The sequence below is a fragment of the Rissa tridactyla genome, chromosome Z, assembly GCF_028500815.1.
Source record: "Rissa tridactyla isolate bRisTri1 chromosome Z, bRisTri1.patW.cur.20221130, whole genome shotgun sequence".
Taxonomy (NCBI): Eukaryota; Metazoa; Chordata; class Aves; order Charadriiformes; family Laridae; genus Rissa; species Rissa tridactyla.
In genome coordinates, this window is record NC_071497.1 from 60,603,182 (window position 1) to 60,629,499 (window position 26,318).

The 26,318-nt window shown below is 37.4% G+C and overlaps 1 protein-coding gene across 2 annotated transcripts in view; it reads left to right on the plus strand.

Annotated features, from left to right (window-relative positions):
• The window catches only part of SV2C (synaptic vesicle glycoprotein 2C), a 121,174-nt gene extending 96,129 nt beyond the window's left edge, over nucleotides 1-25,045 (plus strand). For both annotated transcript variants that reach the window (XM_054186937.1, XM_054186938.1), the window contains 9 exons: nucleotides 467-600; nucleotides 749-838; nucleotides 5,234-5,344; nucleotides 7,583-7,671; nucleotides 8,043-8,207; nucleotides 10,963-11,096; nucleotides 12,362-12,565; nucleotides 13,450-13,609; nucleotides 23,516-25,045. In XM_054186937.1, the coding sequence (XP_054042912.1) occupies nucleotides 467-600; nucleotides 749-838; nucleotides 5,234-5,344; nucleotides 7,583-7,671; nucleotides 8,043-8,207; nucleotides 10,963-11,096; nucleotides 12,362-12,565; nucleotides 13,450-13,609; nucleotides 23,516-23,699 (1,271 nt within the window). In that variant the 3' untranslated portion in view covers nucleotides 23,700-25,045. The remainder of the gene's footprint in view (nucleotides 1-466; nucleotides 601-748; nucleotides 839-5,233; nucleotides 5,345-7,582; nucleotides 7,672-8,042; nucleotides 8,208-10,962; nucleotides 11,097-12,361; nucleotides 12,566-13,449; nucleotides 13,610-23,515) is intronic.
• The last annotated feature ends 1,273 nt before the right edge of the window (nucleotides 25,046-26,318 follow it).

Consider the following 26,318-nt stretch of genomic DNA (forward strand, 5'->3'; position numbering starts at 1 on the left):
TATTGAAATTAACTTGTAGAAAAAGTTAGTAATAATAAGGAAGGCTATAAAATTCCTTAAAATACATATTCTGAGTGTAGATTTTTAATTCTACCTTCCTAGAGTATTCATAGAAAACTATTTCTTTGTATATCTAATCTTCTGTATGGTGATGGTGTCCCTGTTTGGTTCACATAACTACCTTCATGAAGTTTTTGCAAAGATACTTGAAATAGGCTTCTTCATCCCTATGTAAGAAAGTCTTACACCCTGCAAATATGGCCATTTTCCAGCATAACTAGTCACATGCAAGAGGCTGGAATTCATAGTGTAAGATTATTTATGAAATCATTTATGTTTGTGAAAATATAAGACATCAATCAGGCTTAATTTAAATACGGGTATCATTTTGCATCTCCGAGAAGCTGCAGACTCCCACGTACAATACTTCTTATTTCTCTACATTTTATGACTTTTTCTTTCATAGGATGGAGTTTCAGCATGGGCTCTGCCTACCAGTTCCACAGCTGGCGAGTATTTGTGATCGTCTGTGCATTGCCCTGTGTGTCTTCTGTGGTAGCCCTCACTTTTATGCCAGAAAGCCCGCGGTTCCTGCTGGAGGTAAAACTTTCCAAACGGTTTTTAGATTCCGGTCAAAATTATTGCTGTGTTAACCTCTATATAACAGGCATTAAGATTGGTCAGTAACTATCGTGAGTATCTTAATCTGTACCTATGTTTTGTTTAAATGTTTTGATCAAATGTTTAGGTTGGAAAACATGATGAAGCTTGGATGATACTCAAGCAAATTCATGACACAAACATGCGAGCTCGTGGTCAGCCTGAGAAAGTCTTCACAGTAAGTATTGGTTTTAAAGCTAATCGCGTAGCGCATCAGCAAGCTTGCTGACTGGCAAGGTCTGGAGGGCTTAAGCAATCAATATTAATACTCCGCATGACAAAGCCAATCATTTGCACTCTAAATACCTAAATATAAGAACATAATTCCTACTGCAATTGTTATATATAAAGCAGATGTTAAGATATCAGCCTTTGGCCAGCATATTCTTGAGCGTATGAACGCACAGTGTGATCATTTTCTCTGGTGTACCAAGATACTTGATAGTCTCAATCTGTATTTTATTTATTAAGTTTACTTCACCCTTAATAATAACAGTAGGCACATAGAAGTCCAAATTAGTTGGCTAATGTGTCTTTAAAGCTTTTGAATTTTTTTTTTTCATTTTTATCAGTTAAAAAAATTTTTTTTTGAAACTCATTTTCACTCCTGTGAAATAGTAATTTCAGGCATTTAATTTTCTCAAAATATCTTAGAAGCTCAACTGTATCTTGTTGACTTGCAGATCTAACGATAAGGCTATATTCAAAGTGTTGATGTGTTGTTTCTATTTGAAGGAGAAATTGGCAATTCAGATGTGGGAATTTTCTATGGCATCTTCCTTATTTATGAAGAATACACACAACAATTTTGGCTTCCTGGATACAGTAGGACCAAACAGCAGAAGGCATTGTCTTACTTTGAAATCCAGTCTGCCTTTACAGCTTGTGCTGTGCCATGGGACTGCTGGCACTCTGCTCCCTCTCAGAGACATGTGTGGGATGATTTTCCTCTTCCAGAGGCTTTCTTCTTGCTTTAATGCACATAACTCAATTACAAAATCCTCTTAAAGGTTCTGCATTTGCAGGCAGTCTTGAGGAATGACCATCTGACCATATAACTTTATTCCACTGAGACTTGCAGTTTATTGCCTTGGATGTAGTTTCCGTTGCCTCCATTTATGTTTTTTCCACAAAGAAGCTCAAGAGCTTCTATATTTAGCCTGAAAGAAGGCTGGTTAGCACATGTATCCTGTTAAATCCACATTTATTGATACACTGGTGACCCGTCCCTAATCCTGTCTAACTTAATATTTTATTTTCTGATTTCATTTACAAGTTAAGGGATTTGCCTCACACCATACAGCTAGGGTGTAATTTCACAACTGGTTCTTGCTGATCTGAGCTGCTTTCAGACAGAGTATGCCTGCCTCTGGTCACTTTTTGTTTTACTTCTGCCAGTGTTGATATTCATTGGCCAATTGTACAGTCAGCCATAGCACAGACCCTGTCTATGCCATAGCACAACCCTTACAGTGTTGGTTTAGGCACAAGGAAGAAGACAGAAATGTGCTGGGTTAAAAGGTGGGAGGAAGGATCGGCCACAGCCTCACATCATTTTGACGTAATCATAATCACATCCTAAAGCAACCATGGAGAAGAGAACAAAGCACATGCTTGTTGTTTCCGGTTCTTGTGATCTAACAAGTCTTTCTCTCTACGGTGATTAAAATGTGACACTGAACTGTGTTGAACTCAGCACTTTATTTACAGCTAATTTTGTTAATTGGTCAGCCATGAATAGGCCATGAATAATGAAAAAACACCACTTTCTTGGGATTTTTGGCAGTTTCTGCCATGAACATTGGGAAAACTCAACTCCAGATATTGAGGAGTTGAAGGATTAGAAATTCTGTACTGTATGCCAAGGTTACACATGTAAGTCCCTATTTTGAGCTTGCATTAATGTGATTAGAAAATACACCAATGTCTCCTCATTGGCCAATATCAGCACTTCATTATATAAAACCCAGAAAGCAAAGAACTTAGGCATAATTTGTTTGGAACATGCTTTTAGTCTCTCTTTTTTATATATAAGTTAAGTTAGTCCTGGATATTGGGACATTTTGTCTGAGTAATTTATTCACATAACTCTCCTAAACCCTGTTGCTTCATTCATTCTATCACTTAGTTACTATTTTCCTCCACTTCATGTCACTAGTTACATCAGATACACTCTGATAGCATGTTTTCTAACACTACAGCTGATGTAACATTTTCTCCATTACTGCTGTAGTTTTAGTGTGCTTTCCTTTTATATGTTTTCCTAATTATATTGATGTCATCTTTTCCTAGAAGCTTTTTCCACAAGTCGTGTTTATTTTTGTTACTCATATTACTGAAGATTTGGTCTTCAAACCTTTAGAAGACAGAACGCATCAGATGAGGAACAGTTTGTTTTAGAGTTAGGAAGTCCAAAAAAGGGTTGTATTCTAGTTATTGACTGCAGACGTGATGGCTCTTAATACTTTTGAAAACCTTTCCTGAAAGCAGTGACACTAACAGAGATGGTAGTAAGTCAATAGTATTTTCTGTTACGTGACTACCGAAGTTAAATATTTAGGTACATTCTTAATTACCTTCCTAGGTCCTTAAAATATACATTCATTAGATCTGTTGGTTTAAATGTTTAAGTAAAAAAAAAGAACCTTTGTATCGTTAAAACCAAAATTCTCTCCACTCTTTCATTGCCATGTATTAAATAATCTTTTTTTCTGCAAACGTTTTTCCTTTGCAGCGTGTCTTGATTTTGTAAAATTTAAAGCATTGCATATTTCTAGCCATTGCTTTTAAACAGAAGTTCTATTTTCATTAAAATAGGTATTCTTTATTGTTTTTTCTTTCATTCTTCATATACTGACAGCTGAATTTGCATGGTCCAGATGGACCATTGTGCTGATTCAATAGGACTTTTCTTATGTTAAAGAACCATCAAGGCCAGGGGCTTTTTGTCCCCAGTCACATGCAGTGGTCCTAGGATATATACATGTTTCCCCTAACCTCCACTGCTCCAAACCAGTCAGGTGGCCAGGACAGTGAAAAGGCTGCTCCTGAGCCTACAAGAGAGCCTCCTGAGCCTCCTGGTTTCTACAGCATGATTCAAAAAGCATGCCCTTTCTGCCCGGAGGTGTGGCATGTGAAGATGCCTGTATGTATGAGGTTTTGCATAATCTTGGAGGACTCAACTCAGTCTTTTGTATAACATGTTTCATAAAAGGAGCTTAAGTAAAGCTTAAAATCAATGGAATGATGCAGACAGGATTATTGCTATTGGGAAGGCTAAGACGCGAAGGGTACAGGGTTTTGATATAGTCATGATTTGGCAAGACAGTGAGCTGCAAAATGAGTGTTGTTACAGGTAAAACTGTCTATAACAAAAATGGACTTTTTGTTCTTGTTTGCGGGATGAGGCTACTGGTGCATCTTAAACAGCATACATCTGTAAAAGCAGTGGGCCAAAAACTAGAGCTTTACTATCAATACTGCTATTCCCTGGTGCCCTGTAATCCACTATGATACATCAGTGGGTGGTGGTGTCCTCATTCTGTTAAGAAGTAACACAAGCTATTGCTAGCTTCAGAAACTGTGGCTAAACACTGAACACACATTCTCTTGCTCTCTCTCTCCTTGTGTGTCTCTCCCTTTCCCCATTTTATTTATTTTCTTTCCATTCTCTATTTGTCTTCTTTTTAAATAAACTGTGGATGAATACACTGCCTTTTGTGATACTCCTGTAAATGTGGGACCAGAGTGGAAGCCAAAACCAAAACCATACAATGGTACAAGTTTGTCAGGTCTTGTGTCTGGAAAGACCATATAACACATTCTTGTTCTGCTACACAGGAGAGTGCAAGTGAAAATGATCGTTGTAGGCAACATCACATTCTCTGTCACTGGTAATTCTGTATTTTTGCCAATGTCTGTTTGTCTCATTTCACTTTAGATGAAGTAGATGATTGCTCCTAACAGCAATAACATGCGTGGTTCCAGATCATTTCACCTAACTTTTTCTCTGTTCATTAAAAAGGATAGTTACAGTCAACATCCAAAAGACAAAGAGAGTTCCCTGTCTAACACTACAGGAAATAAGAACAAAGAAAAATGTTATCCAACTATTAATTCTTGACATTTCAAGTATACTTCTGTTTTCATTACTGTATCTTTAATCAATAGAATTTCAACAATGTTGTGATAGCAAGTCAGAAACAACTTGATAGCAAACTCTGGGCATGGTTAACTGAAGGTTTAAATTATGTTTTATCCTTGTGGCATTAGCGGTATGTACAGCAACACTCTAGCAGAACCTGACAGTAACAGCTTGTTTCAGTCAGAGCAGATGGATTTCCTGCATGCTTTGAAAGTAGAGCTTTTCCAATGCAGTTCCATCCATAATGAACTTTGGCATTATAGTGTGCTACTATTCCTTTATATTTCTAAAGCATTTCTAGTGTAGACACAGGTTTAATATCTGCTCATTTTTAGTTTATAGGATTTATGAAAACCTTCCAATAGTCCTTGACAGGCATTTAATGATTCAAGAAAATGCCAATGTTTGCTGTTCTGTTTTTATTTCCAGGTTAACAGAATCAAAACTCCAAAGCAGATAGATGAGCTCATAGAAATAGAGAGCGATACAGGAACTTGGTACAGGAGGTGTTTTGTTAGAATTCGCACAGAGCTATATGGTGTAAGTAACAGCATCCCTGTTCATTCTGTAATTACCTTTCTTCTTTTTAATTAGCCTGCAAAAATGGGATGGATTGATTGAGCTCATGCTGGTAATAGCTGCAGTGCTACATTTTCCATGCAACTGGGAGATTCAGGAACCAGTGTAAGGTTCTGGTTTCCTGACCCAGAAGAGGTGCAGGTGAACCACAGAGGTTCGTCCCAGCATCTGAGGAGGAAAATGCTGCATTGGTCTCCACACAAGTGATGGCTAATAGTTCCATAGCCATATTCCCAAGCACCACAGTATACTATGTACTGGGGATGCGTATCAATATATATACCTGTGGGAAGAGGTGACATATGATGAGATGAAAAATTATCATCAGGAACTTGAGGAGGCCTCATTACTTACAAATGGTGAAGTTGTGAATAAATTGTATAAATGAATGTCAATAAAACCTTTATAAAGCCTTGTATCTGCATGTAGTTTTAGGCATGTCAAGTATTTTACCAGAAAACTACATTAGCGCTGTTTCAGAGAGTTTTATACAAGCTCACTGGGCCGTTGCTCTGTATCTTTTTTCCTTTTTTGCAAAACCAAAATCATGCAGTGTCTTTGAACCTTGTAAAGAAAATTGAGAAAAGTTTCATTAATTAAAAAATTTTTTTAAAAAGTCAAAAATAGCTTTTCACAGCTGTTAAAATTCTGGCATCTTAAAGCTCTCCACAGCTATAATGAAGTATTGAAAACCAAGGTTTGTCACAAAATTGCTTTGCTTGGAAAAATGGCATTTTCCCTATGAAAAAAAAAATAATCGAGAAAGTGTCTACTTTTTAAGTGATTTGTCCAAAATTGGTGTAGTTGAAGACTGAAATGTTATGATTTGGCCTTGTTACTAAACCAGCTTTAAAGAAGTTTGGTTCTCTTATATTCTTGTTATCTCACTGGACTAGCCCCTGGCTCAGAGCGCCTTCCTTGTTGTGTGATGTGTGCTGAAACCTCCTAGGACAGACTGCCTCTTCTCTTCAAAAGCAGGAGATCATCTTGAGATAAAAGAGAAAGGAGAACATTATTCTCAGTCAGCTCTGCTGTAGCATGTCTGACCTGAGGGTAGTCTCAGCTTTTCCTGATATAGTATAGTACTTTACTAATGCCTAGCTGTGGTAGATTATGGTAGATCAAACTCTGAGTGAGTCCCTCTTGTATTATGGAATATACTCTGTCTAAACTTAAGCAGTGTAGTACTGGGAAGTGAGAAGAAAACATTTCTGACAAGATCTCTGATTTATTTGAGATAGTGAAATGAAGCTGCCTAGAGATTAGAAAAGTTTGAGGTGATCAGAGCAAGGATGAATTAACAGACACAGTCCACACCAGTGTATAAAAAATTTCATATGAACTGGCAATGTGTGCTTGCAGCCCAGATAGCCAATCATATCCTGGTCTGCATTAAAAGAAGTGTGGCCAGCGGATCAAGGGAGGTGATTCTGCCCCTCTACTCTACTCTGGTGAGACCCCATCTGGAGTACTGTGTCCAGCTCTGGAGCCCTCAGCACAGGAAAGACATGGACCTGTTGGAGTGGGTCCGGAGGACGGTCACAAAAATGATCAGAGGGCTGGAGCACTTATGCTATGATGACGGGCTGAGAGAGTTGGGGTTGTTCAGCCTGGAGAAGAGAAGGCTTCAGGGAGACTTTATTGTGGCCTTTAAATACTTACAGGAGGCTTATAAGAAAGCTGGAGAGAGACTTTTTACCAAGGCCTGTATTGACAGAAGAAGGGGTAAAAGTTTTAAACTGAAAGAGGGTAGATTTAGATTAGATATCAGGAAGAAATTCTTTACTGTGAGGGTGGTGAGACACTGGAACAGGTTGCCCAGGGAAGCTGTGGTTGCCCCATCCCTGGAAGTGTTCAAGACCAGGCTGGATGAGGCTTTGAGTGACCTGGTCTAGAGGAAGATGTACCTGCTCATCACAGAGGGATTTTACTAGGTGATCTTTAAAGGTCCTTTCCAATCCAAATCATTCTATGATTCTATGAAAAGAAGACGAAAAGTCACAGAACACACACAACCTGGCAATAGCTGGAGATTAACATACTTATATGAGAAGTACAGCAATGATCAGTATCAAACAGTTGATCTGCTCTCTCTGATGCCCTGAAGAAGCAAGCTAATCAGAATCAAAAATTTTCTATAATTTAACAAAATTATTCAAAACACAATTTAAAATAAATGTTTTTCCTAATGATTTACAGATTTGGCTGACATTTATGAGATGCTTCAACTACCCGGTGAAGGATAACACTATCAAACTTACAGCTGTATGGTTCACCCTGTCTTTTGGGTAAGAATGGTTGAGATCTTAAAACGATTTTTGCTAGGCTTGACAGACAGAAGAATCACCTGCATGAAAATTTCTGTCACTATAATTATCCTTTTTATTTGGAAAGGTTTTATTCAATATCTTTCCACAAAACGTTACATTTATCAGTTAGTCTGTTCTTGGTTGCAAGCCTGAATCATCAAGAATATCTGCTTCTGAAAACTGGCATCTTCTGGTGTCAGCATCTTTCAATATTTTTATTTTATGGAGGATTTTGTTATGACGGAGCAACTGCTCCATCACATAACCAGCCGAGGGAGCTGCTCATCCTCACCTTGCACAGATTTCCGAACAAGTGAGATTGGCAACTGAGCTGTTTCTGTTTTTCACAGCTACTACGGCTTATCTGTCTGGTTTCCCGATGTCATTAAACATCTGCAGTCAGACGAGTATGCATCCCGAGTGAAACATTTCCGCAATGAGGAGGTTTCCCATTTCGTCTTCAACTTCACACTGGAAAATCAGATTCACAGCAATGGAGAATACATCAATGACAGGTTTAGAGATTTCCTAGTATCCCAACTCTGCTGAAATAAACAAATACGTGTTTTAAAGCATGTCCTAATAATCTAATGTTTTTCTCCATTGGCTAATGATAAATGCATTTGTTTCTTTTTAATGGGAATTTATTTCTGTTCCTCAGTTCTTATAACTCGTGTAGCATGAGGAGAAGTGGACCTGTACATACCCTGGTGGTTCCTTAGTGAGGATCCCTCATGCAAACCCAGCTTCCTTGTCATCCTGAAAATCAGACCAAAAAGCCTAAGTTAACGATACTTCCTTTCACAGTGGGATTCAAAGGTTTTCAGACCCAACATATGCCACATACTGTAGGGGGCTGGGGAAGGACATACTTTCATCTCCGTTGCCGTTTTTATTCCTGTCGATGAAAGACGCTCCTGTGAAAATGCTGAACACTGAGAGTTTAGGATCTTATCACAGAAAAATAAAAGCTAAACGTTACTCTAAGTCAATAAAAAGTATGAACAGCTCTGAAATGTGAAACAACACGTTGGCAATGCCTTTTGTGTTTTTTAACTGAATCCAAATATATTAAGGCTCTATCTGGACTTTACAGATAACTAGATAACTTAGTGGAAAATTAAACACAGCTGGTTTAGGTATCTGCTTTCTCTTAAGAAATATATAGAACAACCATGTGAATGGTCTCCTGGAAGTCATGGTACTAAGTAATTAATATTTCCATAGGAAAATCTGTATCTAAGTGAATAAAAGTAATGATTTTTGTAATATGGGGCTTTTAAAATTATTTTTATAAGAACTTGAGTTTTGACACAGTTAAATGTTTATGCATTGCAGACAAAAATAGCAGTTATCTCATTTTTAAACTAGCCATAGCTAGTTTAAAGAACTATTTACTGTCAGTAACTGACAGCACTCTGTCAATCAAGATCTTACCAATTTGAACTGAAAATTCTTGTAAAACACAAAATCTAACATTAATCTACACTAAAACACTAATTTACTCTTTCAGATGTGCAAATTTAATAGGCCTCTGGCAGTTACTTGAGATTCACAAAACATTTTCTCCGGAAGTATGAACTCGTTTGATATTCTTCCTTCACAAATGTTTCAATGCTCCGCTTACCCTCAATCTCAGTGTTTCCTTCATATTCTGTTTTAACTAGAAGATCCATAAATGCTTGACCTTTTACATAATTACATTTCTGTTGGGTTTTAATTCAAATCATTGCAACACCAATTTTAATATAGTCACAACATGTTTCCTGTCCAAAGATAAAAAGTGCATCAGAAGAATGTATGACATGTAGTCTGTCATTTCTGTTCCAACTGACTAATCTAATTGCTAAATTTTCTTTGTTCTCCTCTGGAATTAGGCTACATTTTAAAATGGAAAGTGCTATATGAAAAATGATAATGAGTTGACACTGAATGCCAGCCTGATTTTAATCAGAGTCTGTCACAAATGAGAAATGATATAGTAAATAAAACTAATGGGCTGAAAACACCATTCTTCTGACCAATACACAAACAGAATTAATTAGCTAGTAAGTCTTCTCCTGTGATAAAAACAATTACCTTTTGCTTTCCTTTCTCATAAAGATCTGATTCCAACAACTTTATTGGCATGAGAGTTTAATTTCTACAATTTCGTAGGCAGAGTATTTTGTGTGTTCCTATTCCTGCTATCAGGCTTGTAATAAGAGAAATACTTCGCTAGTCACACCAGGTTTAATTAGAGCAGAGCCAGATCTGTGTTCAGAAGGCTTTGCCATTTTAACAGTTCTTACTGCCATATAATAATTAAAGCACTGCTTTCAAACTGTTACCAGTTCGGGTGAAGTCTGCCAACAAAACTGCCCTTTTTTAGTTGTAGCTTTTTACTCGTGTTCATGGGAAATAAAAGACATCGTAAAAATAATGATATATTCGTACATCTGTCATTTTTTTGTTAGCATAATGAAGTTGTTTGGTAGAATTATACTAAAAAAAGTTTACAACATTGTTTTAGTCTGGTAACATTGAGGTAGAAGGTTAGTGCTAGTAATACACTTTGTTATTGACTTTGTCTGTGAATGGCTTGATTGACAGTCATGATCAAAGACCTGGCAGTTAAAAAAGAGAGTCAGTACAAAGAAGAATGTTCAGAAATAAGAAAAGCTACTGGCAAGTTGTTTATACCTGTTTTATGTGTGCAGTAGTTGCAATTACATCCACAGACACAGGAGTAACAAACATATACTTCCAGTTAGATATCTAGCTGTATAACTAGCAGTGTAATTGTTGTGTTCATGTTAAACCACTTTGCAAAACTATTTTTAACACTTGGACCAGTATGCTTTGCATTTGAGCCCGACATGGTGCCCAGTGTGTTCCTCTAGAGAAATGAAGGTTCTTAAAAAACTATTTCTTTCCAGCTTGTTGTTACTAGCAGGTGTTTTTTTGTTTTAAGAGACTGAGTTTATGGAGCATAATGTCCCATTTTCCAACAATATTGTCAAATTAGAAGTAATAGTGATTTTACAAGACTATTGAAACTCTATTACAAGTTGTGGCTGGTAGCTATGTGAAGCTTTGTCTTATTAATCCTTTTTCTGAATGATAGTATTCTAGAATTAACTAATCATTATTTACATCTCCAGAATGCCTTCAAGGAATCATTATTACTGGAGTTGAGATTTTTTTAGACCTGTATAGCTGCATCAGCTTGACCTGTTGCTCTTTCTAGCCTATGAAGGCAGACTGACAAAAATTATTTATATCGTGCAGGTTTATTATGATGAAGTTTAAATCAGTAACCTTCGAAGATTCACTTTTTAAGAACTGTGTGTTTGAAGACATTACTTCACTGAACACATACTTCAGGAACTGTACTTTCGTGAATACCACCTTCTACAACACAGGTATTGCAAGAAAAAGCCCTGAACATCCATTATTCAGATGCGTGTTCTCATCTTCTATTTATAATTTCTGGATTTCTAATAAGACATACAAGAAGTCCTCTTGTCGGGAATAAGAAGCTATAAAAAGCAACAGGCCTCCATAATGTTATAATATAAAAGTCAAAGGATCACACCCACACTAGAGATATAACAGGCCTAATATTGTCTCAGATAATAATCTATTTTATTTTAATAATCTCTAAAGAGATTGGGTCTGGAGAGGAGACAATATATTTACTGTTTTACTGGTAGCTTTAGTGTATTTTTATTTAGTCTAAATGGCACTGGTGAAATACGTTGTCCATTGTGCTTGCTGTGGCATGGAAATCTGAGTTCAGGATTCAAACTACCTAATCTATAATCATTCCCACTCTCCTACGTATTGTAACAAAAATAGGAATGCATATTTTCATATGTTTAAAAAGAGGTCTCTTTTTTTTTTCCAGTTTAATAAAACATAACTGAAAGTAGAACATGACCAACTAAGCTTGTCGGAAAGATGGGGCACTTCCTACCACTTTCCTGTAACTCCAGCAGTCATAATACTAACAGAGTTAGGTTTCAGAGCAAGCAACGCCCAGCTTGCTTTGTGTGGAAGGAAGGTACTCTTGATTCAGGGTTATAAGGCTGACAGGAGGAACAGAAAGAAAGAGTAAGTATAGGGAGAGATCTCTTTAATGGTATTGGAAGAAGAATGCCCTGAACAGGTTGCGTGTAGCAACTTATCCACGTTCAAGCTGAAGATCACAAGACCTTGTCAGAAATGAAAATTAGTTTAATATGAATTCTGTAGGAATTTTTCACTCTAAAGGAAGTCAAACCAAACTAGAGCATGATTGCCAGTCTCATCTGAAAATCTGTCTGGTATGCAAATAGAACATCTGATACCAAGCAAGACCTAGTGATAGAAACTTGCAGATACCCAGTGCTTTTTATGCAAGGCCAGATGGTGCTGAAAGGCCTTAACCAAATACAGCCCAATCAGAGCTGATATACAGTAATATAACTTGCCTAATTCCAGGCCTTAGTCGCTCTTTTTCATGAGCTTTGCATATTTTTCTATTAAGATAAAAAGGTATCAAAATTAACAGCAATAACTAGTCCCATTTTACAAAGCAGTGAAAGCTCCAAGTTATTAAAGTTGCCTAAACTTGGAATGTTTTTAATCAAAAGCTGCACATGGAATCGGCTGTTAGCTGAAATGTTTCTTTTTCTTCTTTCCACAGATCTCGAGCAATATAAATTTGTTGACAGTGAATTGATAAATTGCACATTTTTCCACATCAGGACAGGATGCCAGATTTCTTTCGATGATGACTACAGTGCCTACTGGATTTACTTTGTTAATTTCCTGGGAACTTTGGCAGTGTTGCCAGGGAATATTGTGTCTGCTCTTCTGATGGATAGAATTGGACGGTTAACAATGCTAGGTAGGGTCTTCACTTTGAAAGTGGACCAATACAAAAACCTAAAGCTCTGCTGATAAAGTGGCATGTTCACTTTTTAAAGAATTTGGTTCAGAGAGATCAAAACATGCCTTCTGCAGATACTTCTTTTATGCGGCATCATAACTGTTGTTTTAAAAAGCCCCCAATTTAGAAACTCTAAGAACAAAGGGTTCTGTAACCAGTTCGTCATTGCTCTTCCATTCTGATATTACAAGACGCTTATTTAGGCATTTGGGATGAGATTTTGGAGGGTGCTGACCATTGGCTTGTCTTTGCTTCAGCCGAAAGGAAAGCGAGATGTCCTCAGCTAGTGGAGCAGCTCCTCAGAAGAGTCAGCAGTCCTTTGCCTGTTACCTGTTTTGCAAAGTAGCATAGTTGAAAGAGATCTCCTGTGGCTTACCTGCAATGACAAATCTGTTTTCAGTTTACTTATATAACTGTGTGGTGGTTCATTGTACTAATTTTCTAGGAGAATATATCTGTATAAATGTAATTCCCACTTGGTGTTTTTATTGCAACAATATATGAATGAGTGTCATGTAGGTGCAGAAGAAGATGAACAAGGAAGAATGTGATTGGTTTTCCCCAGGCAGCTTGCTTTGGGAGTTCAGAGGGGGTTCCAGCTTAATACTTTATGATATATCCTAATATTTGAGGAGTTATGGGGTTTTTTTCTATGAGACCCTTAAAATGTTTGTTTGCCTGATTGCTCTTACCGGCAGAGGAGGTCTCTTTAGTTTTTAATGCAAATATATGGGTCGATTATTTAGTTACACTGTGTGTATAGAAACATTAGACAGAACAAAGAAAGGTCATTCTTTAAATACAGCTCCACTTCATGTTCATTTCACCCATCTCGTACTTAGGTGGTTCCATGGTTCTCTCTGGTATCAGCTGTTTTTTCCTGTGGTTTGGGACCAGCGAATCTATGATGATAGGTATGCTGTGCCTCTACAACGGCCTCACCATCTCGGCATGGAACTCTCTAGACGTTATTACTGTGGAGCTGTACCCTACAGACAGAAGGTATGTGCAGAGACACCTCCCCTAACCTCACTGACACTATCTCTGTGTACCAGCAGAAATGGTAAATAGAAAAGGTTACGTATGAGCTTCACAGAGGTAGGGATGTTTTGAGTGGGCTGAATGAATAGTTAGTCTTATGAATAGTGAGGGGACAAAAGAGATTTTTTTGAGCTATTTGGTATGCATTTTGCATCAAATATCACCTAGTCAGGACAATACCATAAATGTGGTTTCATATGAAAAAAGAAGGTCTGACTGCTACTCTCATTTAAAACACAGCTAATGAGTAATATTTTTGAAAACGGTAATGGACTATTTCAGGTTTCCCCTAGTGCAACTCGCTATGAAGGCCGTAGTTGGTCCAAAACAGCAATATAGCTGCATTTGTCTTTTGGCTGTGAAATGGTGGGGACGATATTAAAAATCACTGTCTGGAGCTGAACATCATCTTCTGGGAGAGATTGTGGGCTTGAACCATGCTGAGCTCTTAATCAGTCTGCTACAAATTTGTATGCGGGGTCACTAGGAGTGTACATGCTCAACATTCAGTGAATACAAAAATGGCTCGGGCACTGCATCTGACTCTTCAGGGCTCTTGCAAGAAAGCTCAGGACAATTCTTCATGTCCTGCAAGCATTTCTGCTAGATGACACAGGGTGGGTTTTTTTTCCTATACCAGGTACTTTTTAATGCTGATTTTATGTCACTTAATGCACAGAAAGAACAGTTGAGTCATATGCTGTTGTATGTTGAGTGTAAAAATGTAAAAGCCCCATTTTCTTGAATAGATTGGGATATTTCTTCCCCCTCTCCTCCTTAAACAAATTTTATCTAAAATTGCCCAGATTCCTGCCAAGGGACAGTGTGTCCTTTCTTCTGTCACAGTGCTTTTCCTTATGTCATTCACTAGAAGCTTCAAATATGCTGAAACACATTTCCAGTTTATAAATGTATGATGCCTTGCTGGCAAGTTGAAGTTTTTGGGCAGAGGTGCAATTGGCTTTAGTATTGTCCATCAGGAGAGGAAGACTGTAGGCTGGCTTCTCTGTTTTCTTTTCATTGGCATTTTAAAATTATATGCTTCTTCACACAAGAAATTGATGTCCGTTGCTGTGGTTGTATTGAATAACCATACTAGCCCACTTATGAATCCAAAGCACTAAGCTTTAATATTAAGCACTACTGTTTTTATTACACCTCAGGAAATTGCTCTTCTGGCAAGAATTATTCCATCATCCAAAATATCCTTTAGAAATAGCTATGTTTTTGACATTCCTGAATGTAGCAGCCACAAATATTTTCTTAAAATGAAGTAAAGAAAAACAATTGGAAAAGCCATTGATGTTAATGGAAGCAAAAATAATCATCATTATTAGGAATGATAGAAAGAATGTAACTGATACCTATTCTAGGGCATCTGTAGTTGTAGCTAATAGTTGTTTTTTAATAGTTTCTGATAACTTTGGGATTCTAGCAAATTCTTCCCCATTTTTCTTTTCTAAAAATCTTATGTGTGCAATAATAGCTGTCTGGAACTCCACCTCAGAAATTTACTTGCAGCTGAGTTGCTGGGGATCTTTGCAACAACTCACACAGAAAACTTGTCACTTTGTATTATTGATATTAAAAGCCTACCAGGAACGACACCGCTGATATATACTGTAGATGACTTTTTTTTTTAAAAGTTTCAAAAGTGGTGGAACCATCACTGCCAGTTTTTGCCATCTGGGTTATAAGGAAACAAGAAATTCTAGAAGTTACTTCCTATGCATGTTTTTTTTAGACTGGAGCAAAGCTTCTTCGTGTTTCACAGAACTATTTGAAAATTAATACCATTGGGGACTCAAATAACTTGATTCCCAGAATTTTTCTCTGATTTTTTTTTTTTTGAAATCCAGACCAGCTACAGTTCAACAGCCACCATTGCCCACCACCGCTGGTCCTGTCTTTCCTTCTAAGACTCCTCCGTTATCCATAGCCAGGCATGACTTGCCTGGAATTTCCAGCTTCTGCAAGTAGCTGTATGGCTGAACAGCCTTTCCAAGCATACATGGTACACGAAGCTGCCTGATCTGTTGTTGCATATGAGGTCCTTCATACTTGAGATGATGCCCTCTTTCACTTCAAAGCTGCATCCAGAGTGAATCTGGTCCTCAAACTGGCTTCCAGTTTCCCCTCAAAAGGCAATCCAGGCACAACAACTTTGCTCACTCTGTCACTGTTTTACTGTTCCAGCACGTACTGTTTTCTTTCTCCCGATCAGTGAAATGACCACAAACCAGCAGCAAAGCACAGCTCCGGGTTGGGCTGAAAGAAAAGCGTGTGGAAGGAGGCCAGTTCACACTACCATGCACAAGAGACCAGGATGGGCAGCCCCTCCTTTTCCTCCTCCACAACTCTTCTTGGAGACCAGCCAGTTGCCAAACTGCTGGGGCTTTGCCGGTGTCGTACAGTGTAATACAAAAGGTGTTTCATAAATCGTACTCCAGGTTATGTAGGGATCATACTGGCTTTTTGCCAGAGAGGGGCGTGGTGACTAATTTGGAAATGTGTGATGTGTATGATACACAGCACACATTTCAGTTTCCTTATCATCAGCTGCCCACAGGGCAGAGTTTAGGTTGCTTCAAAATCTTAACAGATTTGGCTTCTGTATGCATTCACATTCATCTACCTATTTACATTTTAATTTACTAATGCCTGAATTTGAGGTAATTAAGTAGTTTGCCCTATATTTTTGATGAGTACTTTCAAATTTTATGACATTTTAGCATAGATTTTGCTTGAATGTTCTTTATAAAATCTCAGTTGATTTGCACAACTGCTAAAATAAGAGATATTGGAGACTGTATAGGTTTCAAATGGTTCTCTGTTGGAGGGCAAAGTTGTGTTAAAGGGTGAAGATGTGTTACTAATTCTAGTCAAAGGTTTCTGTCTTCCAGATGATACACATGGTGGTAATGAATAATCATTTGATAATATTTTTTTTTAACTTTTCAGTACACAAATTTTAAAGGACAGTCATGATCACTAGCTATAAACTAGATGATTTCCAATAAGCAAGTAAATTAACCCAGCTCCACAATGTAAAGAACTTGTATTAACTCATATTTTGTGTCACCTTTTCTTTTGTCTTTTGCCTTATCTTTTTAATGGCCTGTGCTGTTCTGTACTAGTCAGCAGGTTCTGAAAGGTCTTTGGTTGGTCGTGACTCTCTTAAAGGCCAAACCAAACTATTCCATAGCCCTGGAAGCTCTGCTCCAAAGGAGAGTTATTAAATGTCTTGCAAACATTTTTGGGTGCACCTAGAATGTTTTCCTACTCTTTCATGAACTTTCCATATTTTCCAAGCACTACTTTGAAAGGAGGTGATGTAGAAATTGAGGCACAGAGGAAAAAGAAATTGTTAAAAATTACTTTAGGTTCTCAATTTGACATGTGTGGTACCAACAGTCCCAGTCACTGCACGTTTTAGAAGAGGGAATGGGCTGAGTGTAACTTCCACTGCAGCTGTAAGTACTCAGCACTTCAGCAATACAATCCTGAAGGTGCTGAGCTGAGCACCCAGAAAATGTGAAGACCATACTTAATGACTATTTAGTTAGCTTTAAGAGACTTGCTTGCATCGTATACAAAATCTGCAGCAGGGCAGGGATTGTATGCTTTCTCCTGACAGCACTCCTGATACCTTAACCACAAGACTGCTTTCTCATCTTGCAGTCACCAGCCTTATTCACAGTGCACCTTCCAACTTCTGCAGAAGATGGGGGAAACCAAGTTTTCTTCACTACCTTTATGTTTTAACCTCAAGCTCTCTTTGTTCTGTGCATTGGCAGAGTGATGCGGAAAAAAAATATTCTGTGATGAGGTAATTATGGCCTGCATTGTAATGTGTGTGCCCAAGGGTCTTGGAATAACATTGCACAGTTTCCTAGCTCTGCCTGTAATATAAATGTGAATGGAAGAGAATTAAAATTCTCTGAAGAAGTAACATTTAGGATATTTTTATGACTTGAAAATGCATTCTTTACTTGCACATAAATGATACATATCTTCTTATGAACTAACTTGGAAGCATCAGATTTATAAGCCAAGAGTCTTGTCAAGCAGTGGGTACAACAAATAACCCAAACCTAAACAGAAAGTGGAACAGAAATAGGTCATCTCCCACAGAGTAAATCAAGGTCAGATTGCATCAGATAACCAACAATTCATCAGTTTTACTACAGCTGCCAGGCATTTGGGTTTGAATCTTGGCCAGGAATATTTAGAATTCAAGGTGTGCTATAAAATGAAGTCATCCTGTTTTGCCTTTTTTTATTACCTCTGAAATAAGTTCTTAAGGGTTTGGTCATAATTAAGAAGTAAGTCGCCTATCTTCAGTTCATTATATTTATCTTATTTTCTTTTTCTTTAGCCCTGAGAAGCTATCCCCAGAGTAATAAACATTATTCACAGGTTATCTTAAGTCCAACTTCATATTGTTGTGGCTGTCGGAAGAGTTGTTTTCTATTCTTTTGAGTCATAACAGCAGTCATCATCTTAGGGTAGACTTCCTGACAGCTATTTTCTACTGCCATCCTGTGGATGCGGTTCAACTGCATTTTGCTGAAATTTCATGTTAATGTTTTTAAGGCATGACAGGCTGAACCTATGCAATGCCTTGGGCAGTAGTCCAAGGCAGAAAGGCAAATTCCACGGTTTTACTTTCACACTGAATGCTGTAATTGGCCAGGATATGATATGTATCTTGGTACAAATTTTTAAAAAGATCTTGAAATGTTTGGACATTAGAAAATTGTCCATAGCACATTCAGAAACTTGGTTTTAATAGCCTTTGCATATTATCAACACCCACAAAAGTGATATTCAGAGTTTTTTGTAGCTTGCTGGATAGACTCAGCACTAGCTCTGGCAAGAAAGTTATCAAATATCTGTGCTACACATTCAGTAGCACTTCAGTGCAGGAAAATTAAGTTTTTAGGTGCTATCCACTGACTATCAGCAGTGGAAAAGTGGGCCTGAAGTATTTTATGTAGGAATATAGGCACCTGGTCTAAGAAGGAGCATATGTAGCAACCAGGAAACAAGATCTTTTAATCTGAAGGCTTGGATAATCTCTCTATTTTTAACTGTTTGGACTCATGCCATTTTTATGTGGGGCTTGGGTGAAAGGAAGCTAAGCATTTTTCTTTGTCACAGCTTTCCTAGCAACAGAAATAAAATACATTGGGGAAAATTCCTTTTGCCTAATATCCAGCTTTATTTCAGACCTGACACTTTTATAGTCAGTACTAAAATCTGTACCTTTTTTTTTTAAGGCAGTCCCAAATTGATTCACCAGCATTATCTTACTGATGTGCCTGAAGGATTTAATGACATTCTCTACCTGGACAGGGGATTCTTGCTACTGAACTCCCTTGACCAGTAATAAGAATTGCTCATGGAGTCAAAAAAAAAACATTTTTGTGGCAGCACTTTGCCCAGTAACTGATCAACATAATGGAAATTGGTGTATATAGTAATGACCCTATGCCTTTGGATTTTTTCACTTAGTTCATTCATGATGCTGAGATGACACATCACATATCTTTGATCATTTGCAGACTTTCTGTACACTCTAGAACTTTCCTGAAACACTGCAGCAGAGATTATACTAGTGCTGCAAGACAAGATTATGTTTTTGTATGTATGTTAATTGCAGAATATTTATTGCCTGGCTATTTTTACTCCCCTGGATTCAGTAGAGTTAATTATGAAGGCATGAATTAATATAGATTTTAGATTATTTGAATCACAAACACTGTTCTAAGAAAGATGTTTAAAAACCAACAAGCCTGAATTTGCTCTCTCTAGAGCTCAACAGTTTGCTTAATGACTTTGTTCTGACTATTAGTAAAGAACAAATTCACATTCAAGCACAATAGTAAAATTGAAGGACATGAAGGCAGAAGTTTGAACAGTGACAATGCTTTTCAGGTATAGGATGCAACAACATTTTACTTAAGCCTGTAAAAATCTTATTGTTCCTGCCAATGATGTGCGTATTTTAGGCAAAAGGACATGCCTGAAAACTGCTTAAGGGTCAAAAGATTGAACTTCTGCTGCGTTGTTCATTTTGTATCATCAGGACAGCCAAGGGCAATAAAAATGAGCTGACTTTGTCTTACTCTTTTTTGTTTATAATTTGATAACATTAATGGGATTAGACTAATAATAACCCTTACAATTGGAAAAATTGAATAAGTCCATTTAGAAAGCAGAACTGTTTTTTCAGTGCCAACAAATTACATTAATTTTGCTCAGATATAAGAGATATTGTATTACAAAATTACTTTAAGCCTTAATAACGTAATCTTGGGTATATAATTCATAAGAGATCTAAATCACAGTGGCAGCCATGAATGTACTATCTGTAGAGCCCAGCATATGAAAAAAAAATGGTCCAAATTGCTCAGAAAATTATATTCAGAACCCTGTTATAACTAGTGGATATAAGCAAATTGCATCTGTGAAACAGCTTACCTTTATAAAACCGCATAAAACGACACTGAATATAAGTAAAGCATCCCCATATGTTTTGTGCTGTTGTCTTTCCAAAGATTTCCTGCCTGTATCTGTCCAAATTTGTGTTAGCTGGATCTATGTATTCTTTGGGGAGTTCTGGTATCTCTCTGAATACACTGAAGCTGTTGATGACTAAATGTCTACTTTTCCTATGTGAACAGGTTTTTTCCTGTTGCTGTTCTTTGAGGGCAAGTTTGGTTTTACATCAGTACCTGGCAGCTGAAGAAATTGTATTTACATGTGCAGATACTGATCACAACCAGTCACCACATAATTTTAGAAATGCCTTCTGTCCATAAATGAGGCCAAAATTAGAACAGTTCTAACTCCTTTCCTCTCCTTCTTCCCCTGACTTCTTCAAAATAGCTGCGGCCTGTTATTATCCTATCACATAAGCTCTGTTTTCCAGGTTGGCTGTGCTGTCTCTAACGTCTTCCTACCTGCTTGTGATAAAGTCTCTTTTACCACAGCCTTTCCTCTTCATGCTCCTCCTTACTATCCGCACTCTCATTCACCCTAGAAGATGCATCAGTCTGGAGCTCCTTCCCTCAGGATCTTCTCCCCATTCTGGTCAGCTTCCTCCAGATATTCTTCTGATGCTCCCCTTTATCTGCCCTTGTAGTACACATGTTTCTGTGGTAGAGATTTGATCTTCTTCTCATAGACTTTGAAAGATGCAGGGTGGCTGTTTGCTGCTTCCTTCAGTACACCACCCACTCCTTCTTTGGACTCATTCCTCCAAAAGCCTTCCTTAAAAGGGGCAAGTTTTAACTTTCTCATTTCTCTTCTGAGGAAGGCATTTTCAAGGAGCTGCTGCAAACATTTCTCTCTCAGAAAACTTCACAAGCAACACTTGCAAAATTTCCTTATCTGCTCTCAGCATTGTGCTCTCAGGCAACCCTAATTCGTCTGCACTGTCGGACAGCAGAGCCCATCACTTTGTAGATGATTATTTCCAGGGTGTGCATGTTTAGCTTTTCTTGCCAATAAGTATTATGTAAAAGTACTGCAGGTTTAATCAAGTTTACAAAAAAAAACAAAAAAACCCCACCCCAAGTAAGGACTTTGAACATAGAGAAGGCATATCTGAGTCTTCTACTTTTTTTTTTCGCAGTGTTTCTAGTAAGTTTTTGCTCTGCCATCAGAATGACCTGTCCCTCCTTCCTTAGGTATTGCTGATACTTATTGTCATGCAATAGCTGGATGGGTGCCACGTTTTGCACAAAGAGGAACTGTGGTTACTTCAGGCAAAATAATTACTTTGCTAAATCCCAGGTATTTTAAAGAGTCTGAAACACTGCTGTCAATTGCAGGAGACATATAGCCAAATAAAAAATTTATTATGATTATAAACACCCACCAAAAGAGACTAAGTTGTGTCTTCTGGGGTCAGAAAAGGCATGTGTTACACAGAGCTAACACTGGAAAAGGAAGTTCCAGTGTTCCAACTCTTCTGATTTTACTTCCATAATGTTTTAGGCAAAGAGGTTTGACTTTGGTCTGCAACCACAGACAAACAAATATTTAACAGAAAAAAAAAATCTTTTTGAAAGTATATTAACTAGTCTGTTCCATGTCTTAATTCTGTTCTGCAAACATCCTTTTAACTGATTTTAGAATTTGACAGCCAAAGTACCATTACTTCAAGTTAGCACATTTCTGAATCTTGTTCGGATTCTGGAGTTGACTCTGTGGGTTAACTAGAGTTCTGCTTCTTAGAGCAAACTAGACTGATTTAGAAATATACTGGAAGAATCTAGACCTACCTTCAGCACTCTGCTGGTGCAGGTCCTCAAATATACCAGGACTAGTATAATTCTGAAGTGCAGCATGTCAGATAGTCAGGGCATGGAAAGTAATGAAACCCCCTATGTCCTGGCCAACTGTACTAGACAGGAGCTTTTACATCTCCCCCAGTATAAGACTTGGATGTAGGAAACCAAAGGGCTGGGCAGATCAACACTATTGAGATCCAGCGGCCAGATTTGCAGAAGAGCAGGAGATGAACTAGTGACACTCCGGGCTGTGGCCATGTCCATCATTGCTTGAGGGAGAGGATCTCTTCTCCCTTGATACCATGATTTGCTGTTATCAAAATAAAAAAATAGTTCTGTGAAGAACATTGAGAATTTATATCCTTGCTCTCAGTGGGGATCAAATCTGTTTACTTTAAGTTGGTTCGCTGGGCTGCTCTTTAGGAGCTCCAGTGGAAGTTTCTCAAAATCACTTCCCTAGGAATTCAGGCTGTATCTGAGCACAAGTCTTCTTCCTTTCCTTCACATACAGCTCTGTACAATAACTAGGGCTCTTATTAGTCACTCAGACCATTAGAATTTCTGTTAATCCCTGCTGTTTAGACTGGAGGCTTTTTCCTTCCAATGGCAGTATTTCACATTAACAAGAAAGAAACATTTTGTTCTGAAAAGAAGTTTCTATCCTCCTGATTCTTCTTATTTTATTCCAGTGAGCACAGCGTGAGCTGAGAACAGTCCTTCTCTCTTTCACTTCTAAGAGATCTGAGAAATGTTAGAAATTCTACCGTTTTACAGATATTTTTGTTAAGACACTTTTGGAAGGACAAGGTTATCCCTGCAACTATGAATCATACAGTCATGTCAAAACACAATTTATTAAAATGGTCACAGTTTGCATAGTACATCTATACATGGGTTACCGGGCATCTAAAATATTTAATCTAGACTACTAAAATGACAGCACTGCAATGCAAAAGACCCTCTGAGGTGCCCGAGTCATACTTTCTATTGGCAATTATTTCCTTTCCCTTTTTTCCAAAGTTTCTCAGATATCTTTTCTGCACCAAGCAGGGATTTTTTAATGCCCTATTCTCTTTAGCTCTAAGAGACGAACATTCATTATTATTGGAGGTCTCATTTGCCTTTTGAGAAAGCACTGATTGAACAGGTATACCACCTGCAAGAAATCCATTTCTATTCAGTACCCCAAGATGATTATCCTTTGATTCTGGTGACTTCTTTCTCAAATTACCAAGTAGCTCTCAAAAGTTTTCCCACCTCCCACCTCCCAGTCCAGCATTTTAAGTGTTACTGAATTTCCACTTGCAATTCCTTTATTTCACTACAGAGGTGTAAAGTTACGTATTTAGCCATTCATTTCACATTTTGGTCCCTGAGGCAGCAGAATGAATTCGCCTCAATAAAGTGGTGTAGCAGCTGACTTTGATTTTGTAGCACAGAATCCTTGTTGGCATAAACTCTGCTTAAGATATTGGGGTTATTCTGATTTATTCCCACCGAGGATTTGTCTTAAAGACTTTACTCTTTCACCCGTTTTTTAACTTACTTCTGTTTTCTCTTCTAGGGCAACAGGCTTCGGCTTTTTGAATGCACTATGCAAAGCAGCAGCTGTACTTGGAAACTTAATATTCGGTTCCCTTGTTGGTATCACCAAAGCAATCCCTATCCTCCTTGCTTCTACTGTTCTAGTATGTGGAGGTCTGGTAGGACTTCGGCTTCCTGACACAAGAACCCAGGTGTTGATGTAACTGGAAAAAGCCATTTACTATGTATTTCCTTTTTCGTACAAATGTCAACTCTCCTGACTGATGGTGCAAAGGCTTCAGATTCTCAACGCTTTATTAGAGTGTTCAGATGTCAGACATCAAACTCAAAAGATGCTTTGGAGTGGCAGAGATTTAGAAATCTCTGTAGGAAAGTTCTAAATTTCCCTTTTGTTTGCTTGCATACATTGCTATTCGAAACCACTTAACTTCAAACTGCAAAGCTACCTCTTAAAACACTTTCAGTGACATGTCCAGGAAGGTAAAAACCATACTGATAATTAGATATTTAAAATGCAAGAAGTCATATTATTTAAAAATATTGTGAGCTTTTGTAATAGTACAGACATGCAAGTCAATTACTTAGTAGTATTGTTTCAGAGAATGTTAGTATTACATATATCAATGCATGCAGCATTAATCATGAAACCCTACAGACCGCATCAGTATTGAGAATACTGACCTTCTGCGGCTATGCTTAGGTGGAAAAATCTTGTGGCAATGCCTCTTTCTTGGGAAACCTTTTTTGCGTAGATTCAATATCTAAAGTAAAGATTACCAACTACACCCCATATTTGCTGAGGAGAAGGCAACGGCTACCACAAGGAGATGAAAAGCCCTTGTGGATAAGTGGCAAAGAGAATAACAAGCACTTGCACTCTTTGCTGCTGATCCTCCAGAAAAAAAATTGTTTTCTTCTCATTTGTGACATCTGGTATATTTTGCCATTTTAAAACAGTGAATTTGTCACTCTTCCAGGAGTGAATCAATGCAAATATTTATGTTGTTGTAAGTATGAATAAAGGAAGATTCAGGCCAGTGAACTATGTGAAAAGTAAGATGCTTTCAAAAAAGTTTCTTTGGTATTTACATTTCTAACACATTTTTCTTTGTCACAGAATAGTTATAAAAATTCGTGGCTGTAGAAGGCCACCTAGTAATTTAGTCTGGTCATAACTTCAATACAAAGTGTAATGTAATTAAAACATCTCAAATGATTTTTTAAAAAAATAATACCAAAACAAAGAAAAGCAATAAAAACAACCTTCATTATTTTCACGGTTTATACACTTCTTTATATAAGCTTTTTCTCAGCTGATATTTAGTAGTTCTAGAGATATCTCACCATTTAACACTTTCAAATGTCTCTCTGAAAGGCCGTTAAGAAAGAAGCAATGCCAAGGCTGCAGGGAGTGGTAATGTCTTTATTAGACGAAGTGCAAGGATAGAGAGTAAATGGTAGTAAATATATTCCTTCTAAGCCATATTCTGTGGACTGTTGTGGATTACAGTAAAGAGTTCCTCACCAGTCCTACTGCTATGAAAAAGGCTATGGGAAGTCTTTAAAATGTTAGCATTAAAAATTAAATAGAAATGTATCCATATAATTAGCAGACAGAAGGGGCAGATCCTTTGTTGAGAGAAACTGGCATTGCTTTCAGTGGAACTAAGACAATTTGTATCAGCTGATGAACTATCTGCAGTTTCAAGTTTCAAAGAACAAATTTGCTGTAAAATGTAAGGGAAAATGTATCGGTATTTTTTCTAATTATGTCTGACAACATTTATTAGGTGGTTGAATCATTGCCAAAGAAATTAGCCTTTCAGATAAAGTCATCGTGTCATGTAGTAGGATAGATTACCTTAGATGACCATCTTAGTCATATTGAGACAGTCAGTAAAAGCCCAAATAAGATCATTCATTACATTTAAAATTCACTGTTTAATTGACTGATTCTAGAAGCTGCATTTTTCAGTTATTAACAAATGCCGGTGCTACACATTGTACCACCAAAATGTTAGCACAAGATGTGGTTTTCTGCTATTAAGAAATGAGAAAAGTGGCTGAATTAAATAAAGCATGAGTATGGAAAACCAGTGGGCATTTTTTTGATGTTGATAATTTAAATGTGATATGGTAAGAAACAAAGTTTATGAATCATGTTTATTTTACAATGTAAACAGTCAAGATATTTGAGATCAAATATTTTACATTTAATTTAAGACTTTTAATTTATATTTAAGACTTAAACATGTCTTTTAAATTTATAAACTCTGTTAAAAAAAAGGAGGAAGAATTTTTTTTCACCAAATTCCAGGTTAAGAACAAAATGCTAGCCTTAGTTTTGCATCTGTGGCTTTTGTCCACTAGTCATAGTCTTAATATTATTTCAAGGCTGGTTTTTCCAATGAGAATTATATTTGAGCCCTGTTTCTCTGTGCCATTTATTAATAGCATGTGTCCAACTCCTTGTACTTACTGCAAAAATTTTGAAATCTGAAGCCTCTGTACAGGTTTGGAGTAAACATCAACAGCAATGTTAAAATATTACATTGTCTTGCTATGCACTGTCCACTAAAAACTAGTACATTCTGTCTGTATGTAATTTCGAAAACATCCAGATCCAACGCTTCATGCCACCCGACCAGTGTGGAGGAAATGAGCCACAACAAATAAGGTTCAACTTTTGAGGGCTACGGTTCAAGGCTAACACACTAAAATCTCATTACATGTAAACTTATGCTGGTTTCAATGCTGATTCTTATCCTAAATCCTGACTACATCATAAGCATATATTAAGTTTGGATGAAATGGAATAGAGC